This window comes from Vidua chalybeata, chromosome 3, assembly GCF_026979565.1.
Source record: "Vidua chalybeata isolate OUT-0048 chromosome 3, bVidCha1 merged haplotype, whole genome shotgun sequence".
NCBI lineage: Eukaryota > Metazoa > Chordata > Aves > Passeriformes > Viduidae > Vidua > Vidua chalybeata.
In genome coordinates this window covers 7,812,000-7,837,555 of record NC_071532.1, presented here as the reverse complement: position 1 = coordinate 7,837,555, position 25,556 = coordinate 7,812,000, and the positions used below count along the sequence as shown (strand labels likewise).

The 25,556-nt window shown below is 40.0% G+C and overlaps 2 protein-coding genes across 7 annotated transcripts in view; one reads left to right on the top strand and one right to left on the bottom strand.

The window, feature by feature from the left end:
* Nucleotides 1-25,556, top strand: part of MACROD2 (mono-ADP ribosylhydrolase 2) — an 852,188-nt gene that overhangs the window by 91,030 nt on the left and 735,602 nt on the right. The window lies entirely within an intron of this gene.
* Nucleotides 8,685-21,513, bottom strand: FLRT3 (fibronectin leucine rich transmembrane protein 3). Its single transcript, XM_053937061.1, has 3 exons — nucleotides 21,432-21,513; nucleotides 13,521-14,264; nucleotides 8,685-12,434 (listed from the first exon to the last, which is right to left on the bottom strand). The coding sequence occupies exon 3, from the start codon at nucleotides 12,387-12,389 to the stop codon at nucleotides 10,440-10,442; it is 1,950 nt and encodes a 649-aa protein (XP_053793036.1). The 5' UTR covers nucleotides 12,390-12,434; nucleotides 13,521-14,264; nucleotides 21,432-21,513; the 3' UTR covers nucleotides 8,685-10,439.

Below are 25,556 nucleotides of genomic sequence, written 5' to 3'. Positions count from 1 at the left end.
ACCACTCCTTGCTTCCCTTTTCTCACTGCTATTGATCCTGTACAGCATCCATTTAATACAGCACTAACCTGCTCAGCCAGATGGTAAATGTCATAGAGATATCTTCATGTTTGTTTGGGGCTTTTTTCTGTGTAAGGTGAAATAAACTTCAGTAAATCTCTCATCTGATCATGAAGAATAAATCTGATGTTGTTTTTGGGCATACTTATTCCATATCCTAATTCTTACTTGTTTTCAGGACATAAGTGACACTAATTTGCACTTGTACAGTTCCTCTATCTTGATTACTGAGCAGGCTGGATGATGTGGAGATTAACGATGACATTTTGAAAGACCAAACGCTTGCCAGTGTCTTTAAAATTCTCTATTTTTCCTTCGTTGTATGATCAAGCCCTGGGGGGAGATGTCAGAGGCAGCTTCCTACAAATGTGAAAGCACTAGAAAACACAATCCCTGGCTTGTTTGACAGATGAAAGTTTATCATAATTTTTTTTTTTTTTTTGCAAAGGAAGCAGTATTGACTGTCTACTGACCAGACCTAGCATAAATAAGAGCACCTGCTGGATATCCTTATCAGCATGGGAACTTCTTTTTTTCCCCTCTGTAGTGCCATTTTAGCTGGTTGTGAGACATGGGAGCACATGCCTTGGCAGGTTTCCAAGCCCCCATTGACACCTAGAATGGTTCATTTCCCTATCCTCAGGAATTCTGCTTCATTCCTGGGAAGGCACAGGAATGTCCTAGATGGGTTCCTCAGCTGACAGTGATGCACCCAAGCATACCCAAACATGAGCTGCTTCTGTTTTAAGACATTTTCCTATTTAATATCCTTAAGCACCAGTTTATAGCAGCACTTCAGAGATTTCCATGAACGACTATGGGAAACTTCACTCATCACTCACATACTGACTTGCAAACCTCAGAAAGAGGTCAGTGTTGTGGGGATTTGACCTAATAACTTCCTAGAGCTGCTGAGCAAAACAGAGTAAGAAACATTTTGAAGAGTTAGATTTATTTTCTTTTCCTGAAAGTATTGCCACAGGAATCTTTGCATCAGTCAATTGCTGCAAAAATTTTGCATAATCCAACCCAGGCTTGTGTTAATACTTCACTAGTATCCTTTCAACCTGCTGAACACGTTTTAATTGATTTGGTGGGATTATACTGAAGGATAAAGTCAGTCTTTATTAGCACAAAGGAGAACAGTAGGTAATTTAAAATTTTATTTTATTTTATTTAAATAAACCAGCAGTATCTAATGTAGCAGTGGGTGCTTTCAGTAGTGTTAGGCATTCTGTGAGGAAAAATAAAATACCTGTCAGAAATATGCTGATGGCAGCAGCCTGCCTGGAGCTGAACTCGTTGTAATAAAACCTCCCGGACTGGGATGGGTGCCGCTCATGCTCCTCGCCTCCCAAGCTGTTTTTGCAGTGTGTAAACGCACAGCCAGCAGCCGTCAGGCCGTGCAGGAGGCACTGCTGGGCTGTGAGGCTCCAGTCCTTTGCAGGAGGTGTCAGCTGGGCCATGGCAACAGGAGCTGGAGCCTGGAGGAGCTCAAAGAGTGGGATTAGAACAGCTTACATCCTTTTACTGTGTACCAGATCACTGGATTGAAATCACTTTGATAGGTGCTTTTTGAGGATTTTGTAGGGTTGGTTGTTTTTTTGATTTGTTTGGGGGTTTATTTGAAGTCCCTGAGATGCGGTTGCTTTGCTCTCAAGTTTTGCAGCAATACCAGCATTGAGTTTAAAATGGATAGTAAGACAACCCAACTTATACTGACTGTACCAGCAGGGTGCTCCTTCATGAAACACAGGATATCACCTTCAAATCCCTATCAAAGAGAGACACTCTCTTTCCCTCCCTTCCCAACGTGGTGTGGTTGCTTTGGGAACAAGATGTGTTTCTTGCATGAGCAGCTCCATAGGTCCTTTTGTCAAAATAGCTGAGATTGTAGAAGCTTGGGGTTTTTTTTTCCTTTCAGTGAAACAAGGGAAATCTCCCTGCAGCATACAATAGCACCCTTTTCCATCTAATTAGCATCCTAGTATAATGTCCTTTCCCTCTCCCATCTCTAAGACCTTAACAAAATTTCGATAAACCATTTTTTGCACTTATAGTATTTTATGACTAAAATCATATAAGTGTTAAAGAAGTCAGTTGACAACACAGGGGAAATGGGAAGGGAAAATGGGTGGGAACTATACTGCACAAATGGCCATTTACTTCTGTACAGAAATATACTGAAAAACACTCGGGAGGTCCTCAATAAACATGTGCTCATCATAGCATTGGCTATGAAGTCATATAAACCAAACCTTTAAAACTTATTTATAGGTAAAGCTTGGCATTACATCAAATTTTCCATGCTTGAAAGATAAGTTATTTGCTTGTTTTTTTGTTTTTTTAAAGAATACTGTAAGATAGTAATAGATTTCAGAGTTTGGGACAAAATGTTTCGGACAAAACACAGAAATTTAGGACAATTTTTTTTTTTTTTTTTGGGACAAAACCAGTCCCTATAATTTTGTTCAGGTGTATTTGGCTCCTTTTAATGCCTCTGTCTGTACCCAAGGAACACTGATCAGTGCACCTCTGTCCCTCGGCCAGCAGATAATGAAAGACCTGAGCATTTCCTGAGACAGATAAGTTATGATAAACAAAGTAGTTGTTCTTTTTTTTTAGCATAATTCAATTCTCAGTAGTAGAAATGTGATTTTGTGGAATTGCACTTATCCTCCAAAATTCTCTTTAGTTGATCTTGTTTATTTGGACTTTATTTGGACTAAATTCATATATGTAACATGGGAAAGCACCAGTGGTAAGAGCAGCTTCTTAGGAATATATTATTAACTTGTTTCCCCCACCCTTAAAATCATGTAACTGTAAGTTCAGGGAATAGTGGAGATTTCCAGGGAAAATATTTTGTGATGTGCCTGCCCTGGATTTAAGTGCAAACTCTTTAAGGAGGGTTCAGCACTATTCCATTATTTAATTAACAAAGAAAAAAAAAAAATAGAAATAAGAGCTTAGAGATAGTGGTTGTCCTGCTGGTGCTGAACCCTTTTTGACCCTTAAAGGTACTTACAAATTTTCCTGTAATCAAAAGCACCAAGGTGCGTAACTGGGAGAGGTGAGGGTCTGTCTGAGACAGCCATGGTTGAGCTGGTGAGGTCTTACATGCAGTTCCATCAGTGTCTTTTTTTCCTTTTTCCAAGGAAATTGCATGAAGTCAGCAATTTAGCTCCCTGAGTGATACTCTCCTGACTGCTTCATTTGGCTGCAAAGTGCTGAATTTCAACTACCAGAAAAACTTCCAAGATCTGGCAGTACTGTGGCATTTTTCTTAATTTTTATTTTAGCATGCTATATGTAATTTCTGTATCAGGGAGAAATGAAAAGGTTTTTAGAGGATGAAGTAGGTTACATGCCATTAAGGAGTTCATAAGGTAAAATAATTGCTTTAAAGACATTAGGCGGAGGTTCTGTGTTATCAGCTAATGCCATAAAATTGTATTTATTCACTGGGTTAGCATTTCCCTGTATATGGCTTTCTTTCTGTTAATGAACGTGGGCAGTAATTTATTCCATCAGGCTTTGGAAATAAGTGTCTTAATGTTTCTTGAGAAGATTACTGAAACTGGGTAAACAAATAAAATACAACAGATTCTGTACCTATCCATGCTCAAACTGTGTAGAAAATGAAAATAGTTTGAGGAGAAGTGCAATGCAAATCATTCATGTTCATTAAATGTAGCTTAAACAGGGAGTGAGCATATTATACACACAATCAGGAAGCGCGTAGGGTTTACACAGGCTTGTATTTGGGATGTAATTCTGGAATAACAGTTAAAGCATAATTTCTTAAATCCTCTGCTTTGTCAGCATTCCTTGGTAGAAGGGTTTACCTTTTTAAAAATGGTTACTCTTGTACTTCCTCATTGAGTCCATGGAAAAACATCACTTAAGGAAGCCAAATTAACTCCACTTTACACACACAAACCAGTAGCTGAAGATGATATGTAAGGTAAGGAGGCCTTCTTGTACTGCCCGTTGAAGCTGCTGATGCTTGGTCTAGTCATTTAGGAAGTTTTGTTAATACAGCAGGCTCAGAGGTGAACAAAGGCTTAGATTTGCCGTGGCCTTCTGTGTGTAATCTAGCCTGAAAGATGCTGCTTCTAAGCCACACCTGCATTATGTAAATACAACTGCTTGTGTGCATCTCAAAATTTATAAGTCCCTAGTTTTGATCTTACAGTAGTGAAAACAGATTTCATTACCTTTTTGCAATCCTTGCAATAAAAGCAAGGCTTCAAGTTAAAACCCTGGAAAGCATTATTGTGAGGTGAGATGGGAAAGCAGAGTTTGTGGGGATATCTTTTATCACACCAGCACCTGCTGTGTCTGAGGGTATTTATTTAAAATTATCAACCAGTTGAATTTGTATCCCATTAAAAATGGAAAGATTTTCAGTAAAATTATTTATTGTTCCTAATTGTTCCTAACAAAAGAAAAAAGAAATCCTAATTCCTGTTGTTCCTAACAGAAGAAAAAAAACCAGAAAAAATATTAAACAAAACTGATCCCCCCAGCCACAAAAAACATGTTTTCATGTGGAAAGCCAGTTTCCTAGTAGGCATTTATCAAGGACTAAGGCCACTGGAGGAAAGCGGTATTATACAAACTGGATGTGCAGTTCTGAGCTAAATAAATTTTTAAATATTTTGCATAAATTAGGGACATTAAATGATGCATAATCTGCATAATTTCATCCTTTTGTAAACGATGTTCCCACAGTTAGTGATTAAAGAACATGGTGCAACCCCTTGAGTTGGAACAATTAGACCTTCCACAGCTCTCTCTATAGATAGATATTCCTTAAGCTCAGCAAGGGGACAGAAGCGTGCATTAGCACTTGGCGATGATCTGCTCCCTGTTTTTGATGACTTAAGAGGGCTGTTCAGGACAGAGTATCAGCCTATATGATGAACATTATCAACCAGCTTGAACAAGTCAGATTATTTAATTAGCCCTATTAAGATCCTTCTATTTTTATAACTAATTTATGAGTGTTCTTGCTAAGCTTAGAAGGTCCAGCTTCAGATATCAAAAAGATGTTTTCAGCTCATGTTGTTAATCTTGAGGGGTTTTATACTGTGACTCCATTAAGGTTTCCCCTAAGAAAACAAAAAGGGGCTGTGAAAAGCAGTTGAAGTTGGGAAATTTACATCTGCAGTCCTGACCAGCAGTTTTAAGACATAGGGCATTTATGATGCCCATGCATGATGGACATTCGCTTGTTTGCCAAAATATGTATTGTATGCCTTTGCCTTAGACCATCAAAAATCCAGAGAATGTTTATTTAACACCCATTTGAAGTATCTTGGTTTCCCCCAGGGGAGAAATGTTCCTCAGGCATCACTTAAAGACTACCATGCTGTGAGTATCTTACTTGATGTCCTGTGCTGAGAAAACAAGGTGATGCTTATTTTGAGCATCTGCTTTGCCACCCTTTTATGTTCTGCTTTTATCTAGGTTTTTTGAGAGAAGCAGGCAATGATTTGATGAAAGAACTATTAAATCAAACATTCATGTCTACCAAAAGAAAGAACTTTTAAAGTAATTGTGTCCAGAATTTAATATGTGTGTCATGGCTGTACCTTCAGAGTGTTTGAAAGGGCTCTAATTTCTTCACAAGGGTGGAATTCTTATCCACCACCCCAAAATTAAATTAATTTGCAAAGAAAAAAAAAAAGTAAAATTCTGATGTCTGAATTCAGTCAATGAGCTTTTTCTCTCTAACGGAACCACTCTGGGCTAGTTTGGAAGATGAAAACTTCTCAGGTATGGAGTAACTTCATGTTTTGAAAAAAAAAAAAAATCACTGATGGTTAAATGCTGACTTGTGGCTTGAAGCTCTGGCAGATCTGGTATCAGTAAAGAAACAGTTAATCAAACAAAGATCAGTTCCTAGGTGATGCTGAAACAATATACAGATTTGGAAGTAAGGTTAAGGCATTTTGAAAGTGGAGGGGTACCCGTGTGAATTATGGTTCTGCCCAAAACTATCTCAAACAAATGTGGTTTGGATAAACTGATGCAGATGACATCGGCCTCACTTCTGAAGGTCTTACCCAACTTCAGCTGCAGGTGAATGTACAAAATTTTATCCTCTTAGAAGGGAAGTCTCTATATATGCCTTAGTGCATTATGTCATCAGTAAATTATTTTAATAGCAAATAAGCCTTTATTACTTTTGCTCTTGCTTTATTGCATTTGCTGCTCTACATTCAATATGTACAGCATTGGCACAAGATAGCTTGCATGCTCACTAGTGCATTAGCAGGAGAGATGGAAACTGTGTTCCAAGACCATAATACTTTGAATTTGGTACTGTTAAAGGCAGAAGAAAAAAAAAAACAAACAATCAAAAAACCCCAACAGTTGCTGCACATCAGGCTCTGGTAGAAAGCTAGGAAATAACAGCTTATAAATGAAGCAAGTTTCTCACAGAATCGTGGAATATACTGAGTTCAAAGGACCCATCAGGATCATTGAGTCCAGCTCCTGGCCCTGGTTCTGGAAGGTGCCAAGATGAGACAAAATTAACTGTTTCCAAAGTACCAGGCTGTTTTTGGAGACAGCTTTCAGCTTAAAACAGAACTGTGGGCAATTCAGGATAGCACTATAAATTACAAAAGGGACCACGATAAAGAATGTAAAAGATACTTAGCAGAGTATTTGAATATGGAGAGTACAGATCAAGTGTGTTCTGAACATAGGTTTAGGCAACACCTGAAAAACATCTCACCCCTTGTTCCACAATTAAATATTGAATAGGACACAGAAATAACATGGAATTTGAAAACTTAGATAAATTTATGTGGATTAATGTTATTTTGATAAACGTGTTGAACAAAGTGCCTACTGTAGTAATCTGCTTTGCCTGCATATATACCTCTCTAACTGAAGGGATTTATGATGGTGCTGGGGAGCATTGCATGCAGCAACTGCAGCACTAGGATAAGTAGCAGTCTTGAAGAAATAGGCCTGACATGAAGAGGAATAGAAATTTGTATAAACAGCCAAAGGAAAAAAGATACAGTTTAGTTTGAAAGCAATCTTTCACTTGCCAAATTAATTTTAACATTATGTGTGTGGAGTAAAACTTCCTGTAGAACCCAAGGAAGGTCTTATACACTCCAGTGAGCAATTTTTTGCATTGACATCACATGTGGTAAGAGGACACCAGCTCTCCTGCAAGCCTGACCTAATTGCCTGAGGAAGACAGCCTTGCCCAGGTTTTCACTCTTGCTGGTGGAAGGTGAAGTAGGAACAACTGGGTTGATTTACTGAAGTTGCTTTGGATTTGTACCCTTCTGCCTCACAGGCAAAAATGTCACATAAAAAGTCATTTTACTTAAGACTGTCATACAATTATCTCTTCAAATGCTAACTTTTTTATACCCTTATGACCTTGTGTGGCATCACTGGAGTTGGCACATACCATTACCAGGCACTTCTGGCTTAGGTGTCTCAGAAGGCAAAGTATTCACTTAGTGTTGTTTTACCTTTTTCACAACATAAATTTGGAGCCAGCTGAGACAGAGGTTTTCAAATAGCTTGAAAATCCAACAAAACCTGTTTAATTTTGTTACTGGAGAACTGCTGGCAAAGAACTAGGCTCTCTTGCCAGTGACCCAGCCATTACATAGGCTCAGATATCAGGGATGCCCCTGTGTGAGTGAAGACAAAGAACAGGTCTGTCCAGTCCCTCTGTGTTGTTTTCCTTCCCAGCTCACTGCTTAGGAAGCTTTTTGCACATCAAGGTAATGAGGCTCCACATGCTCAGTCTTGGCTTTCCTTCCCTTGCCTAGACTGGCACCTGATGGGACAACAGAGCAAAATAGTCTTGTTTGGTGCATTACACTGAGCTGAGCGTTACACTCCCCTTTCCATGGATCCATTCAATGCTCCAGGCAAAGGAGCATTTTTTGTTTGTTTTGTACAAGGTCAGTAAGAAAGGACAGTGCTGCCTGCCTCCACTGCTCAGGAAACTGCGGGAGACATTTTTGAAAATGATGTGTCAACAATTCCATGGTACAGGGAGTTTGGAGAGGAACTTCCCTGGGCACATCTGGAAAATGAGGATTAAAAAAAAGTGTGTTACTGGAAATTTTTGGTCTGCGCAGTTAGATGGATCCCTTGGTAAGAGATTCATTTGCAGGCTGATCGCTGAAACCATGTCTCAGTGTTGGTCACTCTTTCTTTATCTCTTGTTCTTTACTACTCTTAGAGAAACAGACAGGCCAAGCATCACTAAAATTCTCATAGAATTAAACTGCATTTGGTATACATTCCTTCTTGTCTGAAATATTAAATATTTTTCATTTGCTGTTTCTTTTAAAAAACTCCCGTATTTCAGAGGGTTGTAACTCCACGCCTTTCCTCCCTTTCATTGTTCACACTGTTCACTGTTGTGAAAACTTTCTTCCCAAGCGATTAATAATGAAGAAAACCTGCAAGGATAATATTGTTAACCTGAACACAGAGAGAGGTGAAGCTCATGACCTGAGAAGTAGTAGCTTCCAAGTGTGTTTCTTATCCGAGCTCTGCAGAGGTGCAGCATAATTTTGAAGTAGTTTTTCAACTTCATTCATGAATAAGACCAGTATTTTTCATAGTTAAGTTATGTATGAAAAGCTGGGTATTTTATTATTTCCTTTTTTCTTAGTTTTTAAAAGCTTGATACATGTAGCGTTGGATCAAGGCACACACAAGACTGGCCAAAGGGCGTACAAAGCACTTTGGTTTTTAGTTGAAGAAACAGAATGATTATTGCAACAAAGAGTGGCTTGGGGTTTAAACATGAAATAGCTCATAGTTCAGCAGGAAGGCAGAAAAAAACATGTTACCTTACAGATTTACCAAGGAATTTCTGGATAACTGTGACAGTAATGGGCAGTATTCCTGACTGTAACAGCATTATACTGAACACAGACTCATATATGCTTCAGAATAGCTGCATTCTCCATTTGTCTGCTCACCTTTGGGACCACCTTAGTTTTTGAGATCTTGCTTTTATTGCCTTGGGTTTTGTCCTGCTCTCTTTTCTTGTGAAACTGCACTTTAAGCCCTTTTTCCTTTCAAAGCAGTTTCAAAGTGTTGTCTCTGTCTTCCTGCCTTTGTCTCCCAAATGCCTGTGAGCATCTGTGGTATTCACATTCTCTGAACAGAGAGAGACATGATTCTCTCTCCCAGGATTTTTCCTGGGAAGTTGTGAGATGCAGTAAGAAAGCTCAGAGAGAGAAGAAAACAATTCTTATCTCTATTCACTGCTCCTGTTGTTTGGCACATGTGGAATGTGTTACGGAGATTGTTTACTGCAGAGTGATTTGTTAATTGGACACCGGTGAAGGTTGTTTGGATTGATTGGCCAATTGGGTCAAAGCTGTGTGTGACTGTCTGGAGACAGTCACGGGTTTTTCTTTAGTATCTTTTTAGTATGGTATAGTTCTAGTATAGTATAAATGTAATATAATTTAGCTTAATAACAACAATTTATTCAGCCTTCTGCAACGTGGAGTCAGAGCACGCTATTCCCCCTTCAAGGGTCACTGCTTCGATAAGCATCTATCACTATTTTGTCTGTAATATACAGACCACTGATTCTAATAACCAAAAAACTATTCCTGAACTGGATCTACCCCCTTGGTTTGTAGAGCCTATTGCTTTTTTTTTAACACTTTTAACACTTGTCAAAAGCTTCAGTCTCATGCATATCATCAATTCGATTATTCTAATTTAAATTGGATTTCACCACTGTTGAATGGATATATCCAGACAGCTGATATTGCCCATTACTACACACATTTTTGTTTATTGAATATTGTTGTGGTTTACAGATTTAATAGACTCAACACTGGAAGTTCTGTGAGTTTTTGTAACCACTTTTTGATCTTCCTGATTTGCCAGGTTCAACATTATTTTATTGATACCAAAGTGAAAAATGACCTGTGCTTACACTTACAAGGATCTCAGATGAATGTTCTGACTGCTCAACACGGCAAGAAAATTCACTGTCACAGTCAACAAATCATCTTACTCAGTAGAACACAAAAGTTAAATGGTCTGTAACTTCAATATTAGCAAGGAAAATACAGTACAAATTACTAAAAAATACTAAAATATAGAATTGTGGTCAGGTATCCCCACTACATTAATCGCAGCAGTAGCCTGAAATTTGAAACTTTTAATAAAAAGTTCTTAAATATAAATTATATGGCAAATGTACAGTACATTGCTTTGTCAGTCTTTTAATCCAGTGTTTTGCAGTAGAACAGCGACTGTTAAGTCAGTCTTTTCTTGTTTTCTTTAAAAAACAAAACAAACCCAAAAAACCCAACAAAACCCAAACCAGTTTTTCATGTCCCTCAGTATCATGAGTGTGAATGATCTGAATCTGGAATACCACTGTCTCTGTAGCTCCTGTTACTACTGCTTTCACTGTGGCTGTTCTTGTACAGATTCATGCCATTAGGTGGGAAAATGGTGTGTATTACAAATTCCTCCTTGGACACTTGGTCACTGGTTATTGGTATCATCTGGAAAGAAGTCTCCCTGATTTCCAAGATGGAGTTATCCTTCTTGGTTCCTGCTTCGGCATAGTCGTCTTTTCTCCGGCGTCCCTTGCTGTAGGTGCAGTTCCGGGAGAACAGGGACCCGTTTCTATGGACGTACCAGCAGACCAGGGCCAGCAGCCCTATGGCCACCAGCGCCACCACACCACCGATGATGGCGGCCAAGGGCAAGCTGGAGTTTTTGTAAGGTTCTTTCTCCTGCTCCCGATTGAGGGTGGTGGTAGGGTTGTACATCTTAAGAGGTGCCGTCTCAGTCTCAATGCATTCGGGCGTTTCATCAGAGAGATAGATATTGCTGGTTTCCATGGGAACCATGCACACACGGTATGGTGACTCTGGTTCAAGAGCCGTGAGCAAATAGTCATTTCTGTCGCCTGTAACTATAGTTTCAGTTATAGATCCAAAGGCAGGGCTGTGACCCATCTTGAGCCAGCTCAGCCTCAAAGCAGTCATTGGTAGTGCAACTTTCCAGGAGATGTGAATAGTCTCCGTGCTTACGGATTTCACAAATATTGTAATGATTTTGCGTACTGGGCTTGCTGTGGTTCTGTAGTTTTTATTTAGGTTGGGAGTTTTGACGTCTGGTTGTTTGGTCACAGAAATGGGCCAGTGTCCCTGGGCTGGGTATAACGTGTTTGGTACTGCAGTAGTGATTTGGACGGTGCTTATCACGCTATCGTCTTTACAGTCAAACAGTTCTGCACTGAGGTCTTTGATAGCCATTCCACGTACTTTTTCTGGAGCCTGACACATCAGTCCACGTACGTTCACTTTTAAAGGCAATGACTGTAACCAGTCACGTACCCATTTCATTTTGCACCCACAGTGCCAAGGGTTGTTGCGAAGAAAAAGTTGAGTGATGTTGTCTAGATCATCAAAGACACCCTGAGGTAAATTGCTGAGATTGTTATTGGACATATCTAGTCGATACAATTGCCGTAAGTAAGAGAAAGCATTGGGTGGCACACGGTTGATGTGGTTTTCTTGGAGATAAAGCTTTCTTAGGTTTGTTCCCGGCAAATTCACCGGTGCAGCTGTGAGTGAATTGCGGACCAATGACAATTCTGTAAGATTGACTAGATTAATGAAGACTTTGTCTCCTAATCCATGATTATTTAGAAGATTTCCATCTAAAACAAGGCGTTTTAGATTTGTAAGGTCTTGAAGGGACAGCTCAGAAATTGTGGAAATACGATTATCATCCAAGCGTAGCTCTTCTATGGTTTTAGGCAAACCCCAGGGAATGGTGCTAAGGTGATTTCGAGAGAGAAAAAGAAGTCTGAGATAGATGTTGTCCCGGAAAGCTCCATCCTCAATGCTAACGGCAGAAACAGAATTATCATCCAAATGCAGTTCTTCCAGATAAGGAATTTTTGAAAGTGAATCATAAGTAATGGTCCTTATATTGTTCTCCTGCAAATGCAGTTCCTTAATGTACTTAGGCAGGTTAGTGGGGAATTCATCTAGGCTGTTGCGGTATAAATATATTCTTTCCACCCTAAGCAAGTTCTTCAGTTCTGAAGGAATCCCAGCATTATTTATTTGATTGTTCTGAAGGAAGAGGGTAGTTGCATCCTCTGGGATTCCTGTAGGAATAGACGTCAAATCGCGATCATTACAATATATGAAACCCACATCACAGCGACATACTGAAGGGCATGGTTTGGCACTAACAGAATAAAGTGCCATGTCAAGTAACAGCCCTATTTTAGTCCAAACTAGGAAGATGCTCCAGGTAACACTAATCATGGTCAGGAATGATGAGATTTCTATACAGTTCTGATCTTCAACAATCTAAAAAAACCAAACAAACAAAATTATCCAGATCATCAGTGAATAAACCACAATAAAAAAAAATCAACTTCAACATTACAGAAGATATCTGAAACACACATGAAACCAAAATTCAAGTGCATAGATGCATTTTACTCTCTTTTCCTTACATCAGTAATTCTACTACTTGTACTAATTAACTGCATAGTGATTGAAAATAATATAATCAAGTATGCCTGATCTGTGAATTATTTTGCTTAAGCAACAAGACTCTTTCTAAGGATTCTTTCCCATTTCATCTATACCGACAATCTTTGTTCACAGATACCAGATAACTACAGAACTGAAGTCACACCAGAGTTCAAGTAAATCATTCTATATCTGAAAGATAAGACGTAATTCCTAAGCCAGCTAACTTCCTCAGGAGCCCTTAAGTGAACTATAAAACCCTTACCAAACCTGCAAGTCTAGTGGTAGCTATTTCAGAAGTTCAACAAAAGCCCTAGAAGCAAAGCATAAAATGCAGACAAAAGAGTGAGGGCCAGTGAACACATTTTCCCAATGTCTTCACTGTTTTTCCCAAGTCTTTCCCAGTGCTCAGCTCCACAGTGTGTAACTTATGAACACTGTGGACTATTTTGCTTGGTTTTCAAACCAAGTGCCTGCTCAGAAAGGTGAATGTTATAACTGGTAGAGCTATGGCTTTCTAGTTCACTGGATGAAATACTTCATTACATGCTTAATTTAATGTTTAAATATTTGTCATTCTCAAAAGTCGTCTTACTAAGTAGCACACTCATAAGAGTCTATTTGGCAGGTTTAACCACATTTTCCCATCTTATTACCAGCATAGTATAAATTAACTCTTGAGACTGAGATTGTACTTTGCATTGGTAGTGTGTTTGTACACTGAGCTCAGGTAATTAGCATTTTTATAGCTTTTAAGACAACATAATTCAATTACCATTGTAATTAGGGTTGTGAGAACTCCTGCAAGATGACCTATGCATTAAGCGGTGTCATGACCCTTTCTCTTATGGGTTCATATATTAATTGAACTTTATTCTCAGAGGCACGAAAAGGAAAATAAATTTATATTGATCCTACCGTATTTAAAGGTATGAGAAAATTTTGTGCTTGAGGATATCCAGTAAAGGGATGTCTTTCTGCCCAGTCACTCTTACGGTTTACTCCATGAAGCAGTTTTTTCTCGATGGTGTTTACTCAGATGGTCCTTGGTGGTGGTGTGTGTTTCCTGGCTCCTGGCACAATACTCAATGAGCATTCCAACCAAGATTTATCATGGTACATAAGCACACCAGGCCCCAGTGTAGAAAAGCTTCAGCTTCCTTCTATTTTAGTCCTCATGTAAAGTCTGTGAATGAAGAGCCTCTTTTGTTTGGTTTAATGCCTTTAGCAGGAATTACTTTCTTTGTAACTCTTACAAACTCTTCTATGCAGCGTAGTAGTCAGAGGAGGGAACTTTAGTGCCGCGTGATAGAAACTATTCATTATGCTGAGGCTCGAAGGATTGCAGCCTCTTCAGGAGGTCAGGAAAGGGATGCTTTTTCCTATCCAGAATTATCCAAGTATGACCTTTGTACAGTAGCTACATCCTGGTACATCCACACCTCTTTCGGAGAACAATTTTCCAACTCTCACTTCTTAACACTTCTTCCAAATTTGTAATGCAGGAAAGAATTCCTCCTGTGCTGCAAGAATGCAAGTTACTTTACCACAGAAACATCAGGCAATTCAGATGGTTTTCTTCATTATAAAAAACCCCCACAAAAATATGATTTCCTTCCCAGAAAACTCCCCTTTGAAAGCTTTCCTCGAACTCCTAATGTCCTGCAAAAGTAAAAACAAAAAAATTGGAATTAATAACAACTGGTACACACTAGTTTTAGGGGTTGCATTCCCTGTACATGAGTAGCACACCTTGTTTCCCCAAGGCATTGGTACTTCAGCAAAATCCACAGAGCTCTTTCAAAAAATGTTTTGCTGTGTAGTTTCATGTTACTGCAGTTTTGCTGGAACTGTATTTTACTTTGTTTCAGTAGAAAAATAAAGGCAGAGAGTTATAAAATATTTGTAAATTATGTTTTTCATCTGATTCAAATGCCAGTGTTACCTCCTTGGAGGAGGCCAAAATGGTTGCTTGCTTTGTGTTCCTGGTAAATAGGTGATCTTCTCCTTGGTTTTAAGTGTAAAGGGAGCTAATAACTCTTCACTAGCTACTGGGTGAAAGGGAAAGCATTTTTGCTAAAATATTTTATGAATATATTTCCGACATGCAGCATGTTGATTCTGAGCTAGGGACTAGCCAGGCATCTGTGTCTGCTTTTTGGCAATACATAGGTGGGTTTAGGTTGTAAAATTTCTAAAAAGAAGAAAAATATTATTTCTTTCATTTGTATTTCTTACGGAACACTAATTATTTTTTAAACAGCATTCTTAATTTGGGCTACTTCGTATCACTACCACGTAAAGTATCCAGTGAGATACCAAGCCCCCAGCGAGTTTGTAGGTAGCATGTCCGAAATAAAAGTGGTTAAATCTGAAATGAAAGAAATCCTTAACGTGTACTTGCTTTTTTTCCCCTTTTGTGACTTAAGGTTTGTCCAAGGGACCGAGCACAATCCTTGGAACCAAAATACTTGGCAGGAACAGTGTGCTGAGTAATGCTTGCTTAACTGCCTTCCTGGGAGCAAAACTAGAGCATCTTCTGCTCCTCCGTAAAATACTTGACCTAAACACAAACAGTCTCTGTTTTAAAAATGCCTTTTGCAATTTGTAACAGGTCTGTTATGAAACACACCAGTCATACTCCTTACAGCAACACAGAATAGGCAGTGATATATTTAAATAGATACAAATTTTGCTGCTCTTTTTCATAGAAAAATGTTAATCATTAAAAAAAAAAAAAAAAAACCCAAAGCCCCCATTTGAGAGATGGTGTGACTACCCATCATGTGAGGGAGTGGAAAAGACTCTTCTCTCTTGCTGCTGCTTTCATGCTCCTCTGAGCTTTGTTTTCAGCATCTTGTTTACAGCAGTTGTCCAATGAAAAAAAAGAAGAACTCAAAGTGAGGGACCCCCATGGTAGCATAAATAAGTATTTTTATGTATGCTTTATTTAAAGCAAAATCTCAATCTCTGTGGCCACATTTTAGAATAGAAGGGAATGCATGTTTAGTGGTAACTTATGTAATTTGGGTAAATTATATAATCATTATGAAATGGAACAAAAAAAGCTTTGTATTCTTCCAGTGTCTAGTTTTCTTGCTCTGTATTACTCAAGTGTTTGGGGAAAGAAGCCCAGACCCTATTCCTAAAACTCTGAAATAAAGAGCAGCTTAACAGCTGTAGAAAAAAATGGTGTCTCTTAGGAACTAATGTGAAGTTGTGATAGAAGGTATTTTCTGGAAGGGTATGGTGAAATAGGAATATAAATCCCTTTAATAGGCCTTTGAAGGCTACAATAACTTTTAAGTACTTAAAATCATAAATTTTCTTTAGAACTCTGAGCTGTAAAAAACTTGTTAGTATTAAGCAAAACGTTGGCTCTAGTATGCATACATTACATAGATACATGCACACAGCAAGTTCATTTATTTTACCTTTCTAGCACATAAACTGTTTCCTCTGTGTTTCATTTGATAGTCATCTCTTCATTTATTGCCACTATTATAATAGCAGTAATGTGTAGGATTAAAATGAAAGCACTAAAGCTCATTAAGTTCCTGGAATTTTTTTTATCCCGTCTCTCAAAATTACATGAAAACAAGAGCAAGAAAAAGAAAAGGTCTCTTTGGAGAAGACGACACTGTTTCAAAAATGTGGATTAAGGCTATACCCCCCACTCCCTTTTCTAAACTTAGAATAGTTTTCTTCAGGTCTTGATTGTTTGATATCTCACACTTCCCTTTTATATCTCAAGCTATAGTTGAAAACAATGTTTTTGCATATCAAAGGCTCCAGTGATCTGTCTACAGAGAAGAAGGGAATCGTGCTGCCATGCTCCAACTTTCCCCTTCTTGAGCTGTCTCTAAATATTCCCTGACACTAAGTCATTATAGCTGATCCGGCAGGGTGAAAAGAAAAGTGACCCCCGCTGGTACAGACACTGTCCAGGTTTCTGCAGCATCAGACTGGGAGGCTTCATGGACACATGGTTTTGAAAGAAGCCATTATTTTTGAGCAGATCAGATTTTAGAAACTCTGCTAATAATTTTTAAATGCAAAAATCAGTCCTTTTTTTTTTTTTGGTAACAAAAGTAACATTGGAAAAACTGAACAGCAGCCTTTTTGCTCTTTATTCCAAGTTGAATGTTTTCATGAACTTTCCTGAACCACATAGTTAAATTAGTTTTCCTGGGACTGTGTAAGTTAGTGAATTACTAGAGATATCAGGAACGTGTGGACATTGCATGTGGACTTACTGCTGTGGTACAGTTAAGGAGACATCTCATTTTGAAATGTTCAACATAAGTTGAGCTATTAAAAAAAAAAAAAAAAGCATAAGAAGAACAATGTATTTACCCTGAAGTATGGAGTCCAGCTGCACTCACTATACTGTAGGCAGGCAATGGCTTAACAAAATAAATAGATTTGGTGTATTTGAAAAGTTGGGATTTCTTCTAAAAACAGATTTCTTTCCACGTTAATATAAAATGTGAATAAATCAAGACCTGCCTCACTCGAGGTCATAGAATGCTTATTTGAATTTCTAATCTACCTCTGTGTTTTCCAGCAGTAACTCTGGTAGCTCAGTGCTTCTTTCTTACCATCAAAGTAACAGAGGCAAGGGAAACTACTTGGTATTTTTAGGTTGTAAAAGACAAAACTATTATTCAAAGCCACCACCAGAATATACATACTTGATAAGCCAATTTGCTTAACCAGTGTACTTCTATTCCAGAATTAGCTCTGTATTTGTGCAGAATTTGAAACATATCGGAAACACAAAATGTGCTTATTTTTTAAAAAACTTGTGAAGTCCATCTACTGCTTATAATGTCAGTTGTGCTACAAAGGTCATGCTGAAGCTAAACAGCTTCACCAACTTTTTTTTTTTTTTTAAAGAAGTTCCACAGTGCTAATCTAGACTTAAAACAATGTCCACACTTTGTTTTCTTTAAGTGTAGTACTCAGGGTTAGTTGACAGAGACAGCAAAATGCTTTCTAAGCACCCTGTCTAGGAGCTGCCATTTCCACGATCATCGTATTTCAGGAAGGTGCCCCAGCCTTTTGTCTGACGCTAGGCAAGCAGAAGGTCCTCTAGCTGTCTTTCCAAGGGGTAAAAAATGTAAATGAGCTTGTTAAAGTGAGGGTGAGCCCTTCAGTCAGACTGTATCACTGTGTGTTAGTGAAATTTGTTGTTTTTTGTTGGAGATTTCATTTACTTGCAGAAAACTTGCTGCCACTTCTTGTGCAGTAGGAATAATACTGCTTGTGTCTTACTAAGTCTAACTCAAGTGTCCTAAAAAATGTAAATTTTTATGTGATCTTCCCTCAAATGCAAGTAAATCTGACTTAGAAATGAATTCTGAGTAAAAGCTTGACTCCACACCCAAGATCAGCCAAACCTGTATTTGCTGTAGAGGATGGAAATGAACTATGAGTGTTTCTCTTCTGAAGTTTACTTCTAAAATCTTTCCTAGTTTTGAAGATGCTGGGTTGAAAAGACCCAGACTATTATTCTACTCTTTCTCACTCTTTTGTTCTGACTACTCTGCTGCAGGAAAGGTTGCACGTTAAGAAAACACTTTGAGGGGGAGTCTTCTGCAATGGATTTTTGGTTTGTGTTTAGTGCTCTTTGAGTTTAGCCAATTATGGCTTCTAGGTTTTCTTTTTGAGAGCTGCTGCTGAGGTAACTTGTCTGGGCATTAAATAATAGAGAACAAATGCTGCCATTGTTTCAAGGGGAAAAAAAATCTGGTTTTCCCCTCTTGACAAGTTTAGGTAGAATTATACCTGATAGGGAGTTTCTGGCACAAAGTCCCAACATGTAAAAACATTACTTGAACACTAGATAAAGTTTCAGTAGTTTTGTTTCTTTCCTTTTTAAAGCAGTTGTTTGCTCATATCCTGATTACTAAGTTTGCTCCTCAAAAAATTAGAAAAAATGTGAAGCTGTAAGACTGTTTGGATTCTTACAGCTCATGAAAGGCAGAAGAGTGTTAGTGATGCCATAAGGTATGTACTGACCACTTTTCAAGATTCCTGCCCTGAGTGGTATTTGGCTGCTTTTAAAAATAAAGACAAGCAATCACATATTAATTCTTCTGTGCATTCCTGCGCTTTGAAGTGATTAAGGAAAAAACTTAAGAGCTAACTAGCCATTAGCATCCATGCTTCCTGCTACAAGGAGACAAAGATGGCCATCTCCCAACTGAAGCCACTTCAAATAACTGCAACTGCAAAGTTTGCAAACTCCAGCAATTGCTTTGATTAGTCACCATTGCCTTACACAATATCAGACAATTTTTAGATACTGGTGACAGAGGGAAAAAACCAAACCAAAACAAACACCAAAAACCCCAACCCAGAAACTCGTCTTTATTTCGTTCTTGCTGTAAAATGTATCCACTTTTTTTTCTGGAGATCAAAGCTCGCTGTGAGTTTACTACAGAGTTTTTTGCCCACTGGGGGGTGGTACATGCTACAAAACCTGTGCTTTTAAGAGCCACAAGTCAGATGTTTTTTGCTGCTGTCCAGTCTTCTCAGCTTTAATTACAACAAAGTATCCTGGTGAGAAAAACAGAGGCAGCTTGCAAAGGAGGGAGTTATAAAAAAATAAAATAAACCACTCTTCAAGAGAGTTTCCCATGCTGATTACTTGCAGTATTTATCTGGTTGTTCTCCAGTTAAAATGGTGCAAGTGTACCAAAAAAAAAAAAGAGAATTAGCATTTTAAATATATTCCAAGGGCTGTCACTGTTTCTGGTATACAGGAGGAGCACAAAAGACAGGAAAAAATCCAGCTTTTAGAAGTGATTAAATGTGGATGGAAAAATAAAAAAGCTTGATAGCAGCATGAAGTAGGATTAGAATAAACCCCGTGTATTTCAAGATAATTGGCTTTCTGTAAACCCAGGTATACCTTTTGTTTATGAAATATTTGAAACCCTATCTTAAACAGGGCTGTATTGTATGTTTTTGGAATAAATTAAAAGAAACTTGAAGGTGGGTTTTCTTTTGAGGGAGGGAAGGGCACTGAAAGATCTTGAGTATGACCTAATGCATGGCATATATTGACAAGGAAAACACAGACTGATCTTTCTGTTTTACAGCAAATAATTATTTTCTTTATACACTTCAATTGACAAATGTATTTTTCAGTCTAATTCAAAGAAGTGTTCATTAAGGCACCATATCCCCAGGCAATAGATGGTGAGCATAACTGATGCTTCTATCTTTTTGGGCAGTATATTTTAGACAGGGAAATTGGGGTCAGGATAATGAACTGTTTCTTTAAGTCTGAACATTTTCAGCCTCTTTGTATAAAAGATGTACATGGAAATGCAAAATGTGAATCTTCTTGTTTCAAAGAGGCAAAGAGAAAATGCATTCAGCTAATGTGCAGAAATAAGATTTAACTGTAAAGTAATTCTGCATTTTGGTGTGAATTTGATGTAGAAAATACTCTGTTAACTATCCAGAACTGATCCTTTGCAGAAGGGGAGCGACTTGCCTTCAGCCCGAATTAATAACCCGTTGGTAACAGCATTCCATGAATTAGTTAATTACATACACTCGTCCTCGCGTTTGCAACACTCCTTGCAACTTTGCCTGGATGTGCCAGGGTTGAGCTCAAACCCTCTGCGGTCTGAGAGATTAAAATTGAGGCGACCTCAAAGAGCAGGACTGAGCCAGAAAGGCAGCTGTCTGTGCAAGAGCTGAGCTTTTATTCGCCAAGGGGATGAGCTTGGAAACTAAGCAGGAATCCAAAAAAAGAACCAGCCAACCAACCCCAAAATCAGAAAGCTGTGCCTGGTTGCTGTGAGCTATGGCAGATGCTGGGAAGCAGGACCACTACGTTGGGAAATGCAGGGATACTTGGGCTCTGCTTGATCAACTAAGTTGCAGCTTCTAATTGCATTTGACGAAGAGGGTTAAAACCGAAAGATTTTGGCACATCCAGCAGTCGTGAAACGATTTTTGAGGTTAGAATCACGTAGAGATGAGGTGTGCAACAAAGTACGTAGTGAACTATTTATTTGCAAGCCATTTAAAAATTAATTAGCTGCGCCTGTACGAGGGCACACAATCACTTAATACACTGAAAACAGCAGAAAAGTTGATTGGAACTAGGCGAGGACCTATGGAATGGCAGGAGGATTATGAGCCCGCTCTTCTTCCCAAAGCAAGTGGGGCGTCGGGGCGGGAATTTGGGCCTGTTGCATTCTTTCTGTGCAACCATTTTGTTGCCCATCTTCTCGCCCGCAGACTTTGTGGTGCGGGGGACAGCGCTGCGCAGGGGCGCGAACGCATCGCCTCGATTTTTCTTTTTTTTTTTTTAATAAATGCAGCAAGAAGGGATGGAGGGAAGGGGAAGTTTCCCAACCGTGGAAGCGATCCGGGTTACGCGCAGGAACACCCCCCACCATCCGCGTTAAAACGCGCGGCCGGGGTCCCAGCGCCGCGGGGCGCGGGTGCTGCTCTGCGGGTCCCCCCGCGCTGTTTTCCGCCCCCGCGCAGGGCGGGTTTGCGCTGGCTCCTTCTCCTGGGGCCGGGGCAGCGCAGGCACCGCACGCCCAGCTTGGGGAACCCCCGGGTGCTCTCCAGATGTGCGGGCTAAGCCCTCTGCGCTCCTGCGCGTCGCGCTGCGCACCCCGCCGGGAGGGCGGGCGGGCTCTCCCCGCCGCAGCGCCGTGCCCGCACTCCGGCGCTGGGAAGCGGGCGGTGGTGTAGGGAGCGCGCCCAAACTTCCCTCCCCATCCTCCTCCTTCTCTGCACCCCCAGACCCGCGCAAGTCCCGCGGAGGAGAAGAAGCGGTCATCCCGCGCTTACCTGCGGAGAGGCGCGGAAGGGGCGGTCCGGGCGGCGGTCCCGGCGGGCCCGGAGCGGAGCGCGGCGCGGAGCGGGCGCTGCGCTGTCGCGGGGCGGCCGCGGACGGAGCTCGGCGCGCGCCCCTCAAGTCGCGGCGGCAGCGGCGGAGCCGCGGGGGCGGGGCCGGACGTCACGGGGGGGGCGGGGCCGGGGCGGGGCGCGGCGCGAGGCCGCCGCTAGGGGGCGCAGCAGGCGGCGCCGCGGCCCCGCCACGCAGGGGGTGTCGGGGGCGGACGTGGCGCCTCAGCTCCGCACGGGAGAGGTTTTAAAACTATTTCTTTACCCTGTTTTTGACGTGGCAGAGAAGCAATGGTGCCGCTGGTGGCCGTGCCGGCAGCGGGGTGGCTCCCCTTCATCCCCCAGTTCATCCCCCCGTGCCCGGTTTTGTGCTGGGCAGGTGATCGCAGTTCCCTGGTTTTGGGTCCAAGGACCAGGACAGGCCGCGAGTTTCACGAAGGGGCTTGAAAAAACGCTGTTTAAAACACAAATAAATTAATAAATTTCCTCAGTCCCAGTCGCCACATGGCTGTGGGTGCCGTCACTCCCCTGGCATCTCCCTGGCTGTGGCGCTTCGTGTAAAGCACTGCAGGCTATGGCAGCTTTCGAAGATTTGAGGGTTTTCCCGAGGTGACTCCCTTTGGAATCATCGAGTGGATACGAACTGCCTGGTTCCTGCTCCACCCGGGATGCCGCTCGCTGGGAGATACCTTATCATCCCCGGCAGGACTGAGATTGGGGGGGAATTGGGGCCTGGCCAGACTGCAGTCCTTAGGGATTTTTCCTAAAGTTTCTGCCCTTCAAACACAACCAGAAATTTATGGTCATTAAAGGGCAAAGTAGAAAACATCTTCCCCAGGCGTTTTTTTTTTTTTTCCCTAAAACCCAGTTTCCTTTAGCCATCGCTTACAAGCACACAAGTGGCATTAGTTTTGGCAGATGAGGTAGATGTTTCTATTGTTTTGGTTTTTTTTAAAATTTCCCATTAAATGGGGCGTCTTTCCCAGCAGACAGCTGCTGCATTCATGAGCATCCTGTTCTCTTCATTAGCCATGCACAAATGATCTTGGCCATCTCATGCAGGGTTTTGACCAGCATGTTCTCCAGCACAGAGCCAATGTCTGGGGGAAGGCAAACTCCTGAAAACTGGCTCTGCTGATGCTAGTTATCCTCTAGTTGCACTTTTTGCTGGTATCAGAAGACTACAAGACCAAGCTCCATTGATTTCAAAGAGGGCTCGACTTCTGTAAATCCTATAGAAACTGCCACATAGGTGCACCTTCTGTGTAAAGTTTGAATACTTCAATTGCTGTTGATATCTTTTTGTCAAAAACAAAACCAGACGAACTTAAAAGTGTCAGACCTCATTCTTTTTCAAGAGGATTTTAATAAATTTTTGAATGCCACTTGATGGATTTGATACTTAGATATATGAAATGTTATATACATGCTGTATTTATTCCACTAATTAAAAAAAAATCTGGATTGATTTTGCTTCATAAGGAAGGAAAAGGATTTTTTTCACTGCCACTTCAATTCTAATCTTTCCCTGAGGAGAGTAAAAACTAATAATAAATTGACTTCAGGTTAAGGTGCAATTGTCTGTATTGATAGTCCTGGCAGTGAGCTGTGCCCGAACCAGCTCAGAATAAGCAACTGTATTGCATATACATCTTAATGCACATCTAGCCCATTATAGGCATATGGATACATATGTACATGTATTATATGAACGGTGATACATCTGGTACTACAGCATGGCCGTATCTCATCATGTGGGAGAGAACAGTGGGGCTTTGGAAATGCTGCAGCTATCCTGTTGTTGTTGGTTTTTTTTTTTTTTTTAACTGAGATTCCTTTAAGATTATAGTAGTATTTTTCAAAAACGTTGTGTATTTGGTATTTCTCAAGCTGTATTAGGTAACAGATTCCAGGGCTATGTTGTTGTGCCGTGTTGCTAAGCCTTAATACAGATCTGTGGGATGCTTATAAAAGATGTATATGGTACTCATCCAGCTATCTCTCAGCTTAATTCCAAGGCTGGCCCAGTGCTTATGGCACTGGTTAGAAATTACAGTACATATTCCTAAAGAATTCCAAAGGGCATGTGAAAAATAATTACATTTTACCATGTCACAGCTGCTCTGGAGTACTGAAAGGTCTTTAATGTGCTGTTGCAAACAGATTTTTGACTGTATTATTTTGTGTAAACTCCATAAATATATTTCTTAAGAAGGTGTATAGCCTTTAAAATACTCTCCATAAAAAATCTCTTGTACATGGAGATCTTGACCACATTCTCCATCTTTTTCTTAAAATGTAGGAATTCAAGGTGTCTTCAGTTCCAAGAGAATGGAGAAGTTCTGTTAATAAGGATGGAGTTACTCATATGTTGGGAATAAAAATATGAATATTTAACACATAGGTCTGTGTATATTCCTAGGCGTGTGTATTCCTAGGCGTGCCAAAGCCTAGGAATATAATGAGAGATTTTAATTGAATTTTTAAGTTAAAATAATGTTTTACTTGTATTTTGTTTATAGAATTAATTAATGCTCATGACACTGAGATTAAAGTTCTTGTCAGACCTACAGGGAAATTACCTTTTGGAAGACATAGTAATCTTGTTAATGCTTCATGGGCTGAGGGGGTTTAAAGATATTGGGTGGGAAATCCAGAGTACTCACAGTACATACTGTGTTTCACAGAATTTTATGCAGGTTTCTAACGTGCTCTTAGGTGCTTTTAGGTCAATGTGGTAATGATGATGCCTTTTTTTTCCTCTTAAGCATCCTGATGGTGTGATAAGAATTGAAGTTCTGGGAACTCCCTCAGCCAAGGGTTGACCTGAATGACTCTCCCTGTAACTTGACAGGCTTTGTCCTGCTGTAGATCAGGTTCCAGTCATACACATTTCCGGGCAGGACATTTATGAAATATTGAGAAACCAAACACCTTGACTGTGAAAGTGAAATTGAATCTGAGATCACTCATCCTCAGTGAAGGAGAGGGCTGGCTGTCTTCAAGAATCAAAACTGAACCCTTGCTTCGTTGAGCATCTCAAGGACAGATTTCTGTCAGATAAAGCTGAGAGTAATAGTTTGATATTCAATGGAATAAGCTGAAATGAATGTTAGTGGGTATTAGCTTCAGACTTTTATGAGGTTATGATTTTCCAAAGCAAACTGTCCCAAATCCAAGTTAGGCTGATTTGTAGAGACATGTAAGGAAAGAGGACACTATGATATATGAACTTCAGTATGATACATGTTCTGTAAGGTTTCCTGATATTCACTAAGTAGTGTTTCTCAACAAATACATACTGCAGTTTGTATTAGACTTCAGTCTTTAAATGATCAGAATAATTTCAGAATTAGAATCCAGTTTTGGATATATTCCTTCCAAGTACAAATGTCTGTCAAATTAATCTTTCAGCACTGTGTATGTACATAGAGTACCTTGTCAAAGTTGGTGCAGCAGCTCTGTATCAAATGCGACAAAAATGGGAGTGTAATCATGCAAGACAGTCCGCAGCAGAGCTAGAAAGATATGAAGAGTCTAAAACTAAATACTTATTTAAAAGTAGGTGGGCTCAAGTGTGCTTCTTTCTTTTCTCCTGCCAGAGGAAGGTAAGAGACAATAGTTGTAATTGTGGTTATTTTGTCTGTCTGTAAAGGCCAGGAGGTTAGACCACTGTACCTGTATTTTCTGACATTCCTTCCTCTTCTTTCCATGCTTTCTTCTCATTCTTCTTTCCAGCTCTCCTAAACAACCCCAGGGAAAAGCCCTGTCAACTCAGAAACACTCGTGATGCAATCACATCTGTATTTTCCCTAAGGCAAATAAACAGCTTTGCTTGTGAGATCATGTGCTATGGATAGCAAAATTAAGTAACTTAATAGGTCACTTGAAATTACAAAGCCTTTGAGTAAGGTATTTATTTTTTATTATTTACAGGACATACTGCAGTGGGTAAAGAAAGCTGACTCCGTATAGTCCATTCCAGGAAAGTTTGTTCCTAATGCTTAAAGTGAATATTTGTATTTAAAAAGCAATTTCCTCTATCTGTTAGATGTCAAACCATGAAGC